The sequence below is a fragment of the Thunnus maccoyii genome, chromosome 4 (genome assembly GCF_910596095.1).
Source record: "Thunnus maccoyii chromosome 4, fThuMac1.1, whole genome shotgun sequence".
In the NCBI taxonomy this organism is placed as follows: Eukaryota; Metazoa; Chordata; class Actinopteri; order Scombriformes; family Scombridae; genus Thunnus; species Thunnus maccoyii.
In genome coordinates, this window is record NC_056536.1 from 28,251,083 (window position 1) to 28,263,188 (window position 12,106).

Below are 12,106 nucleotides of genomic sequence, written 5' to 3' on the forward strand. Positions count from 1 at the left end.
GGGAGGCATTCTAATGCAGATGTGATTTTGGTTTGGGGTTGGTTTTTTTGTGAGTCTTCTCAGGGGAATGTTACATCCTGCAAGGCATCTTTAGTTTGATACTGGAAATCCTATGAATGGCTACAGCTATTTGAATGTCATTCAAAATTACTGAAACACTCCTGTTGTGTGATATTCAAACATTTGCTTGATATTCAAATCGGTGATGTGATTAAATTTGCATGATGACTGTGTTTTAACCTCAACTGAAAGCTGTATGTTATATGCTGTAAATTATATGATCATTTAAAGAAGAGTTTCAAAATTTTTGAACTCTGTCTTAAAACAATAACACATACAGCATGTACACTCAGTGTGATCAGTCCATATTACTTTAAATTTCAGGTTAACCTTTGCAAACTTTATGTGAAACTAAGATGAGGTTCCAGCAGACTGATTTAGTCAAATTAAGTAGATATTTTCTAAAATGACTGTCCTTTTAGCGCAAAAGTCCCTCTTTGTGCTTACACAGAAAGTGTTTCCTTGTTGAGTGGAGGGGTAGTATCTAAAGTGACAGAAAATTTCCACGTGATTTGACTAACTCAGACTGTTGAAGCCTCATACAAACGTCAGATACATTTTTGAATACATTTTTGCATAATACGTGGACTGTGGATATTGTGTACCACCTCTTTCATTGGATGCACATAAGGGAGGCCTCTTTTAATGGCCAGTATGAACAGCAGGAATGATTACAGTATTCAAAATATGGTTTAATGTTCATTTGGTCTTCTGACTATTGTTACAAGACAGGCTTAAAAAAATTATGAACCTTTCCTTTAAGGCAAATGTCCAGTGTGGCTTCTGTTTATATTTTTTTGTACTTTGTTTGGTTCCTGAAAAGTTTGTTGCAAGTAAACAGAAACACAGCAGAGTGCATTGTGAGAAGTTAGGGAGATATAAGTTAGTGAGAATTGTAAAGTGGTGTCTAAAAGATTTTCATGTACTGTTTTTTAACGTGCAACAGGAACAGTATGACAAAGATAAATATCAGCCAGAACTGATTTGTAAGGTTAAAAACATTCTTGATAAAAGTGAGTTATCATATTTATGGCATGATTATGAAGATAACAGCCCATAATACTTTAAATTTCAAGTTAATCTCGGACTCAAGGATATTTGGATCTTCAGGATTGGCATGATGAGGTCTATGCTAATAGTAAGTAAATACTTTTAGACAGAGCAAATCTGGCTAAATTTAGGTGTAGTTGTTTCAAAGAAGAAATATTTACATGTATTTTATGTTTGACAGAAAATGAAGGTAACGAGTAACAAGATGAGACATGTTCGTCCTAGTTTTGATAATGAGAGAAACACATACCGTTACTAGAGGATTAATCCGACATCAAACTCAGCCAATCTCACTAATTTGATCAAAACAATAACGGCTTCTCTTCAGTAACTATCTGTATTCACATGTTGGCTCATTTATTTATTTACTTATCATGTTCTTCTTTATTGTATTGTATTTGCTATTACTGGGCAACAAGTGTCCACTTCAAATTCAAACAAACAAATTCTTTGTTTCTTTTGTTTGTAACTATGTCCATATACTTCCTTGAGGAGTCACCATGGAATAAAGAAAAGTTTAAAAAAAATAAAGAAAAAGGTTTAAAAGTCAAAAGAGAGCAGTGCACTAACAGCAGAACAAAGAGCCCCCTCTCTTTTTCCTCAATTTCTCCTCAGGAAAGAAGCAAAATATTTCAAACATGCGCAGAAGTCAGAAAAAGTTGCACTGAGGAATGCTTGCGCTGACTGATAAAATTTCTTTGAAGATCAACAACACAACAGCCGGTTGCATTGAATAAACATTACAAACAGTCTATGGGTGAGAGAGGAGATTATATATTATCAGTGTCTTTCAGGAGTGACACCAGGATTATGAAAGAAGCCAGGCTGTGAATCCGGAGGAGAACAATGCAGTCAGCTGCTCCTGACACGTCAAGACAAAAACAAGCCACCACAGTCTTTCCCCATCCGTTGATCTAATTCTTATCAGGGTGTCTGTCTACTGAATACATAATTATTCATTCAAACATTCGGTTTTTCAAAGATCTTGCTTTATCTTTAATTAGAATTCACTGCTTTGGGTTTAGTGCTGAATGTATACATGTGTGTTTTTTTTTATTATTTGTAAATGGAGACAATTCATTTGGAGGATTTTAGGAGAGGAATTACATTAGCATAAAGTCAAACAATAGGACAAAGTTAATTAAATCATTTAAAAGAAGTAAACAATGTTTACCCACTTGTTGCTGTCATTACCACTACAGAGGATGCATGCTAATTAAATAACTGCAATAGAAACTGATTAAAGAAATATTTGTCTAGTTACACAAAAAAATCTAACATCACCTCCGGAGAGTGGGCTTCTCATGGTACATCATCTCTGGGTTATTGCATGATCCTGAGGCATCATACTGCTGTTCCAGATTGATAGCCTTTCACAGAGCCTTTGTGGCCACAGAACAATAGGAAATGAGCGGGAGGCCTCGATGTGTCACATGTGGTGCCTTTGATTAACATACTAGACTTGTTTGTGTAACAGGATCTCGGGGTGAGGCAAGAATACCAAAAAGTGAATCAAAGTATTGCAGGGGGTATATAAAATGTTTTCATTTAGTGCAGCACTTGTAAGTGATTGAGGTCTTACTAATGCAAAACAGGATCTCTTGTCTTGTATTGCAGGCGCTCAGAGACAGGCACGTGGCCTATTTTAAAACTACGGCCCGACCAATAGATTGAGATTTGATAAGATAAGATAAACATTGTTCTTTAGTATGTGTAAAATACTTGCTCCTGTCTTAGCTTATGTCTAATATGTGAAAGGCTTATGATCTCTTTATTGGTGTCTGGCATGCACACAATAATCACATTCACTGCTGTAGCGAAGCATTTTGATGAAGTCTGCTTGCCAAACCTGCAGATCTACTTGCTATTTTATTACAACCCTGTGTTAGTCAGAGCTGTTTGGTGACAACAATGACTCAAAACGGCTTTCAATATATAGATAAAACAGTGTGATAACCTATAAAAGAGGGTGTGGGGATAAGGCAACAAGCCAGCCCATAGTGAAAGATGTTTTTTTGCAACTGGAGTCTTCCAGTCTTTGTTCACTGTTCTTTAACTGGGAGTGGTTACTGATAAAGTTTTTTTTTTCTTTCAGACATTGCTGGCATTCAGGGGGGAGACTGGGTGAGTCTCAATAATGATGAGTGTACACTGGAGTCTGCTGAATATCTTCATTGATTGTATGATGCATGGCTTTAAGCTAACTATCAATGCCTGGTGTCTCTTTGGGAGGCTGTAAGGGTGGAGGTGGGGCTCTTTTGTTTTTAACCACACATTAGCCACTGTGCTGATGATCTTTATCTCACAAAGATCAGAAGTACTTTTATGGGGTCTTTTGTATCTTTACAGCGTCCATGTCATAATTTAGTATTATCAATAGCATTTCTATTATAGACATTTCCTTTAAAATAAGCTATACAAAGCCCTCTTCCCCCCTCTGAAAGATCAAACAAATAAATTCACATTTGACATTATCATTACATGGCTTCATCAGTTGACATGAGGATCTATTTAGATATGAAAATGGGCTGCTGTGCGTATTGTTTTACGTTTTTTTATATCGTGAAATAGGAAGAACCTGAAATTTCTCATGACTCAACCAACCTGCTTCTGCAAAAACCCTCATGTAACAGTGAAAAAGTTTGAGGCACCCCTCCCCCACCTCCACATGGTAGCTGATGCATGACGTGCGAGCGTGAAAGAAGAAGAAGAAGAAAAAGAAGGAGAAGAAGAAGAAGCAGGGCAACACTTTTAGGTAGGTCCAGAGCAGTATTCCAAATCAAACGGTGTTCTTATGTAGCCGTGTGGCTTTAAAATCAGCACATAAAGTCACTCTATGGCAGCTTACACACATTAAAGAAGCTTTAGACGCGTTATCAACAAGCCTACTCAAGGTCAGTAAACTGAACAGCCAAAAAATATAAAACTCAACTGTATGACCATGGTAACCTGGGCAATTAACAATACAAATCGGGTCCACATGATGGTGATATTTGATTAAATTAACCATACCTGCTCAAGCAACTGGTAACAACTAGGAGATAGCAAGATGCTTTATAAATATATTAGATATAAATAAACGCATCGCACGTTTTTTTTTTTTTTTTTATTGACATACGAGTTCAGTCAGATTATGTGGACTAATCCTTTTCTGTTACTCGTGACCACGTGACTGCCCTATGGGTTTTTTGGGGGCTGTCGTGCACGCGCTTCCATCTTCCCCTTGAGAATCGTTGAGGGGGGGGGGGGGCGCGCGCACCCTCAGAGCTCAACAGCTGCACAGTGAGGACTCGCCAAGTAGAACAAATATGATGATTCACATTCAAACAATTGAATAGGTGAGCTGTCCGCCAGCAGCCGACGCGTTGTGTGCGTGCGTGCCTGTGTGTGTGTATGTATGTGTGTGCATGTATGTGTGTGAGTGAGTGAGGAAAATGAAGAAGCAACTCAACACACAAGTAGCCTCGCTCACTTGAACTCACTCGCTCGCAGTGTCAGTATCATTATTAATCCGGAAATTCACAGTTGGTAGGTATTGTTGGTGAGTTTCTACAGTTTGGTCGAAGTCAGAGATAACAGAAAAGTGTTAAGTTTGCTAACGTTAGTGTCGTTAGAATGACCCTGCGTGGAGTTCACGGCTTAACTTAACCATAACTTGGCGACGGTAGCTTATCGTTAAGTTACTTATCTGGGGGTTCAGTTTTGTAACTGGCGTTAAAACAAAACAATAAGCAACAACGTAAGTACACACGGTGTGGTTAATGTTGGTTTGTACCAATCTGTTGCCATTAAAAATGATCGTAGTCGGAAGTTGTTTGCAGTTGAGTTAGCTAAATTAAGCTTTTTTTAATGATTTGGAGCGTTCCCAATCACAGTTAACGCCAACATCAATAACGTTAACATGATCGATATTGATTTGTTTCGTTTTAAAAAGGAAAAAAAAGCAGCTAATTGTTCCCGATCCACTTATTAAGCATATATAGAAATGTAATAGCCATTTCGTTAAATAGATTTTCGACTTTGTTGAAGTTATATCTGTTAACTGATAACGTTGTTCATCCCCTCGCGAGTAACTTAACGTTAATGATCTTAACGAGTGCTTGAATAACAAGGTGGCTAACGTTAACGCTGCCTCACACAAAGCATGTGTGTGGTTTTAAAAAAAAAAAATCACTCTGAGTCATTAAAGACAGTTGCCTTTGCTCACCTGGATTCAGTCAAAAGTACACGCAGGCTAATTAATTATAGCAAGGCAGACAATAAATAGCTAATTGGATAGCAGCATCATGAAGTTGTGTTCAAAATACAAAGTTACATAATTGGGGAGAATATAAACTTGCAGTTGGGATATCCCCATGTCAACTACATTGCCTGGTTGTAACACTTTATTGATGATTTGATGTTAATTAATTATATATTAGGGTAAATTTAAATATAATATAGTGATGTAGTGGGCTGGTATGTTTCACTGTTGTCCCCATGTTCACCTGCATTAGCCTTGCAGTCTTAAGCATTTGAACTTGCTGGTCCAGTTACTCCACTCTTGAGCTTCAAACTAGGCGTGTGATTTGAAATTCTTCAACTTTCTATTATTTATGTAAGCGGTTCTTTTATAAATGCTGAAAGTGTTACTTTGACAAAAATACTAAAGATTACCAGTGTACATGTGGAGAACACCATTTAAAGGCTGGACAAGTGTGACATCAAAAACTATAGGTTTGATTTTTTTTTTTTTTTTTTTCAGTTGTCTGGATGTGTTCAATCTTGTTTAATGGCAATCAAACTAAGTCCACAGATAACACGTCTCAACTTTTGATGCGATGAGGAATCAAGATAGTAATAAAATGAAAAGCTAGTTTGTTTGTGCCCAGAAAAAATATTACATTGGTGGTATTTGAATACTGTTTTTATTCAACTGCGATATATTGTCTTAACATTTAATAGTGACTATTGTCATTTACTCATAATTTAAAACAAAGGAGTCTACAAAGGAATCTAATGTTCAAATGTGAAGTGAAATGACATTATGAATGTATATGTCAATACATGTCTGATTTTAAGCATGTCAAAGTCTGTAGTTAATAGCTCACAAACTCAGTGGAGTTATATATACTAGGAATGCTAAAAAAAAAAGTTTATGAGCAAAAAAGACATAGTTTTACATGTTTTACCAGTGGCCTCAACATTAAGGAAATGAGTTGTCTGTGCAGTTGATTGCAAAAAAGATACATTTCCTGTTTCAGTGTACGGGAAGACATTTCTCTTTGTGTGGTGAATTTTATCTTGGTTTTGGTAATAGCTACCTGATTCACTTTTGATAATAAGAAAAGCCTAAAGAACTCTTCCCATTGTTTCCAGGTCCCCCAGTAATCTGGACAGTGAGAGCAGCAGTGTTGCTCCACCCCCAGAGGACAATGCCGACTCACTCATTGCTGCCGTTTGTGGAGAGCCCAGATGGACTTGCCCAAGACAGTTTGATTAGTAACAGTGCAAGTATCCCAGGGCCTGGCTCTAGTATGACACCTCACACCACTTACCCAGAAAAAGCCGTGTTGCAATCTGGAGGGAGTGTACCGCTATCTTGTATGTTCTGTGATCAGACTTTCACTCATCAGGAGGAGCTGGGACCCCACGTATTAGCACAGCACCCCACCACTTTCTTTGAACCAGCCGTGCTTCGAGTTGAAGCAGAATTTAGGATCCCAGGAGAGAGACCCCGACCCAAACCGAGTAACCTCCCCAATGAAAAAGAGGAGGTTCACAGCTGTATCGTGTGTGGTCAGGTATCACAAGATGCCAGTGAGCTGGAGACCCACATGAGGAAGCACAAGGACTACTTTACTTACTGCTGTAATGTCTGTGGACGGCGGTTTAGAGAGCCATGGTTTCTTAAGAACCACATGAAAATGCATGTAAAACCAGGAGCAAAGAGCAAGGCCCAGCAAGACCTGGAGACCCCGGTCACAGTCAACGGCATCGCCCAAGACCCTGTGTCAGAGCCTGTAGTCACTGCTTACAAAATGTGCATGGTTTGTGGGTTTTTCTTCCCTGACCATGACAGTTTGGCAGAACATAGCAAAGTACATAATCGAGAGGTGGAGCCTGGCAAAGATAAAGACATGGAGAACATGGATGGCACTACTGAATCTCTTGCCAAAGAGACATTTCTACACAGTCTCAATCTTATGCCTTGCCCTACAGGAAATGGTGTGCAACCAGTAAGATCATCAAAATGGATTCCACAGCTAGATCCTTTCAATACATATCAGGCTTGGCAACTTGCTACAAAGGGCAAGATAGCAGTTGGTCCTAATAATACTAAAGATATCGGCCAGGAAGCCAGCACAGACAACGAAGACTGCGGTTCTGATAAGGAGGAGTTGAATAATATTTGGTCCGAAGGCCAAAGAGACAAAGCTATGAAAGAGGTTCTTGGGAGAGAGCTCAGGTCTCAGCAACAGACTGTAGCAGACAACCCAGAGCCACAGCGGAGGTCTCTGATGCAAAAAAATAAGGACAAAGAAAGGCCAACCACTTGTGAGGATTGTCAGAGAACGTTCAGGACCTACCACCAGTTAGTTCTCCACTCCAGGGTGCACAAGCGTGAAAGAGGTGGCGAAGAAAGCCCAACTTCGTCTGTTGAAGGGAAGTTGTCAAGAGCAGGCTCACTGGATCATGCAGAGGAAGGCTCAGAGGAGGGCTTTGAGGAAGCAGCAATGACAGAAAACCTGGGTTCAGGTAAATTTAGGGCATTACATGCTCATGCTTCACTCATACTGCCTCTATTGTTGTTGAGGAATTGTTTCACACAAAGCACTCTGTTGGCAAGTACTCCCTCTGCTGTTGGGAGTGGTGATTACACGTGATTTTGTGATTTCTATTCTGTTCCTTTTTATTTATTTTATTAAACATTTGTTTGTGTCTGTTTTTAAAGGTGAAGATGGTTTTGATCGATCAAAGGTCAGATCAAAAGAATGCAACTACTGTGGCAAATCATTTCGATCCAGCTATTATCTCACAGTTCATCTGAGGACTCACACAGGTATGTTCAACACATTTGGCTTAGATGATTTATTTATAACTCTGAGACTTTGTGAATTAAGAGAAATTTATTATGTACAGTTGGTCTAATTCTGTGACTGATATTTTGAACTATGCTTATTCTCAACACTTACTGTTTGTATGTATTTTCAGGTGAAAAACCATTCAAGTGTGCTTACTGCAGCTATGCTGCAGCCCAGAAGACTTCACTGAAATATCACCTGGATCGGCGTCACAAGGACAAACCTTTCATGGAGATCCCCAGCAGACCTGTGCCTTTAATGCCCTCTCCGAATGATGGAAAACATGGAAACGACAATGAAAATCCTGCCCCAAATAGATCCAAACTCTGGGTTCCTGCAGTCAGATCATGCACCGATGGAACACCGGAGGACAGATTTGATGGCGTAGGTAGCAAGCTCGGCAAACCACTCGTCCAGATGAATGCTGAGTATGAGAAATTAATTGCTAAGCCTGCTTACTCCCCGATTGATGATGTGCTCATAAAGTGCCCCGTACCTGTTAACCTGAAGATGGAACGGGAGGAGATAAAAGACGAGAACTCTGAGGCCCCATTAAATCTGTCCTTAAAAGTGTCTCTCTCCATCCCCGCCAGTGCAGAACCCAGAAGCGCATTAATCCCAATTGCCTGTTCGTTTTGTGCATATAAAACCATCTACCCAGAGGTCCTGATTATGCACAAAAAGCTGAATCATAAAGACAAGTCAGACAGTACAAAAAAGAATGGATTTGGAGGCAGTTCAAAACAAAAGCGTTTCACAGGCTGCCCCCCCGCACTCGAAGGGAAAGATGTCACCCCACTTCCGATGATTGACAGGCGCCACCCACGTCGAACCAAGTCCCCGACCCCTCAACCCGCAAAACCACAAGAAAAGACACCTGTTAACCCACCGAGCGGTCCTAAGCTGTCCCCTATCCAAGCACCCCTACATGACGTCCAGGAGACCCAGAGATATAGACAGAACATTGATTCACATGCCAGTCAGGAATCCTCCAGGTATACGGAGCTCATGAGGAAATCCAACACAGGCAGCAGCACCAGCAAGTATGTAATGGACAGACCAGCTCCCCCAGACAGAGCGGGAATTGGTGAGAGGAGTTACCCAGCGAGAAGTGGTGTCATTTGGCACTCAGATGCTGCCAGGCTGTGCTTGTCAAGCCAATTCGGGAGTCTCCCCCAGATTGATTTCGGCGAACCTTCCAGTAAGAGATTAAAGTACTCGCTAGCTACAGGCAGAGAAGCTGACAGTGGTGAGAAACCTGGCTTCAGAGGACCAGCAGGGGACGGATCCAACAGGCTGCTCATCTCAGGGAGAAGCGTGAAAACCACATCGCAAGGGTCGTGTCCATCCACGGCGTCCGAGGCTTTGGGTTCCGTGAAGAGTACATCTACAGCTATCGGAGGAGTTTTGGACACTGACTGGAGCATGATGAACCTTCTGCGCTCCTACACACCCAATGACCTGGCGTCTCTCTATCACAGCACACCACCTAACCCCAGTCATGGAGGACTGGCCAACCCAAGAGCAGGTACGTATTAGGCTAGCTGGTTCAGGGAAGGTGCATACAGGCTACTTTATATCGACATATTCTAGCTTTTTTTTAATTTAGATTTAACATAAAAGGATTTTTTTCTCAGGGGGCAGAACTGTGCTGTACCAACACTTACCCACTCTGCCCACCCTGCAGAGGAGAGACCCCTCAGGCTCATTCCCTAATCAACGCTATGGGACCACTGATAAAACTACCTAAAGTGGCACCGAGGTAAAAACTTGAAAAACATTTAAAAGTACATACAGTAGGACTTCCTTTTTTTTTTTTTTTTTGATTTTCAAACCTTACCACAGATCTTTGAAAAGTTTTACCCGGTACTTGATATAAATGAATCAAGTTCATATTTGAAAATATATGAAGTTTTATTTTTTATTTTTTTCCTCTCTCTAGATTTGAACTGTGCTGCTACCTTATTTCGGAGAACTTCTTGGAAAATTTGTTTAATGTACAGTTTCAATAAGAGAGATGGTTTGTGTTGTAAAAGTTTCTCAGTTCCTCTAATTTAATTTTTTTTTTCCAGTAGAAGAAAAAGTGTATTGCATACACATTTCAGGGCTCAGGCCTTCAGTTGTACATTCTACTTTTTTTTTTTTTTTGAATGAAAAGGCGCAGATCATCTCTCTTCGAAAAATATTATCCCACTGGTGTGCACTGATATTTTTTTTTGTCCACTCAGAACTTTCTGCTTAATCCATATTTGACCCACACTAATGTTCAGATCCTGTAAGTGTCTATGACATAACAGTGTATGTGGTAAGTGAGCTTGCGGTAGATAAGAACTGTATTAAGGAAAGACACAAGGAACATGATTCGTGTGAAGAATTGCTGCTCTGTTAATTTACTGTTAATGTGCAGGCAGTAATTAGCACTACCCTATTATTTTTTTTTCCATTTCCAAAGCACTGAAGGGTGGGGGATTTTCTGTCAAATAACTTGATGGCTTTGGCCCGGTGGTTTACTAACAGGCCACAGCAATAAGTCCTTTTCTGTATGTTGAAGTGGTCTACCTCATGTTGTGCTCTAGACACTGTTATTTTTTTTGTAAAGCTGCTGTAGCCATCATGTTAGCTGAGCCCGTATTCCTAGTTCTCTATCGACTAGAGGGACAGATGTTTTGAGTTGGAGTAGTATAACTAGGTGGGCATGTGTTTGTCAGGCACCACATAAAATACAAGCTCATCTGGTGACACAGAACAACTACAGCTGAGGCCGTATCAACTTATGGCACATGATTAACTAACACAATTTTGGATTGTGGATTTCTTTGATATGCACAGTATTTACAAGCCCAGTTTTAAACACACAACAGATTTTGTGTTTGTCCTTTTTTTTTTTTGAAGTGGTAATGGCTATCATCTGCTTTAGCGGTTCATCAAATCCATAAGCTGTAAAAAAAAAGTACCAACTGTCATGGAGTTTCTGTTTGTGTTAAATAGTCACGCTGTGTTATTCTACTGCGCATCTAGTTACCGTTCAGGAGTTTGCTTTTACTATGCAGAGTCTTGCAAGTGTTAATTTGTGGCAAAAGTGGCAAAAGTTAGTCCCAGCTGGTCATAAAGTGGCCTTTTTAGATGTATAACTGTTTGGAGGAGAAAAAAAAAACAAAAAAACAAAAGCAGCTGTTTATTTAATTGCTCAATTAATTGTACACTGTGAATAAAAAGTCTCAGGTTAACTCCTATTTACAAGCTATTTAGTCTTTTGTGTGATTTAGTTTTTTTGCCACTTTGAAAGGCTTGGGTTAAGTTATTTGTTTTGTTTTGTTTGTTTTGTTTGGTTTGGTTATTCACATTGCATGTACACTTATGTAAAAATGGAAATATTGTTTCAGATTTGTATGACACATTTCAGTAATAAAGTGAGAGGCGAAAGAGCTCGGTGTGGCGTTTGTTGTTAATTCACCGATGGATACCAACCACCTGCAACCTTCATGGTTTCTTCTATTGAGTGGCACAGAAAACAGAGGGCCTTTCCTGTCCTTTTGAAACTGGACTTCTGCCAGGCACAAGACACACATACCTGTAGCTGAAATACTCTTTTGTATTCTCTTCCAACACAGCCATTTGAAAGTGTTGTATCATACCTCCTGCAAAGCTAACATACCTTGATACCAATTTTACCTCTTAAGACTGCAACATGCTTGATAATGCAGTTACATTATTGCTATGTCAATCTTTACTCCTCAACAAGAAACAATGTAGGCTACACATATCAGCCTCATACTTCAATTATAACATGAACAAAAGAAGCAAATAACTTCTTTTCCACACAAAAAAGGATTAATCCTTGGTCTTTCAATCAACAACACAGATTGACCACTAGAGGGCAGTATTTACTAAATCAAGATTAAAGCCTTATCAGATTCTGGTTTCAAAGCCTT

The 12,106-nt window shown here is 39.6% G+C and overlaps 1 protein-coding gene across 6 annotated transcripts; it reads left to right on the plus strand.

The window, feature by feature from the left end:
* Positions 1-3,711: 3,711 nt before the first annotated feature.
* znf217 (zinc finger protein 217) lies at positions 3,712-11,599 on the plus strand. Of its 6 annotated transcripts, none has more exons than XM_042409921.1 (6): positions 3,712-3,865; positions 6,469-7,848; positions 8,045-8,152; positions 8,305-9,702; positions 9,812-9,936; positions 10,117-11,599. In XM_042409921.1, exons 1-5 carry the CDS (start codon positions 3,793-3,795, stop codon positions 9,922-9,924), a joined length of 3,072 nt encoding a protein of 1,023 aa, XP_042265855.1. In that variant the 5' UTR covers positions 3,712-3,792; the 3' UTR covers positions 9,925-9,936; positions 10,117-11,599. The 6 variants fall into 6 exon arrangements, with proteins under 6 accessions (XP_042265855.1, XP_042265857.1, XP_042265858.1 ...); XM_042409923.1 differs by lacking the exon at positions 3,712-3,865 and adding an exon at positions 3,876-4,004; XM_042409924.1 differs by lacking the exon at positions 3,712-3,865 and adding an exon at positions 4,344-4,448.
* Positions 11,600-12,106: the final 507 nt, after the last annotated feature.

Bases quoted from the DNA above. Each gene is read 5' to 3' on its own strand.
- znf217 (XM_042409921.1), top strand. From the start codon at position 3,793: ATGACGTGCGAGCGTGAAAGAAGAAGAAGAAGAAAAAGAAGGAGAAGA. The intron at 8,153-8,304 runs GTATGTTCAACA...ATGTATTTTCAG, and splicing joins TCATCTGAGGACTCACACAG to GTGAAAAACCATTCAAGTGT. The intron at 9,703-9,811 runs GTACGTATTAGG...TTTTTTTCTCAG, and splicing joins ACTGGCCAACCCAAGAGCAG to GGGGCAGAACTGTGCTGTAC.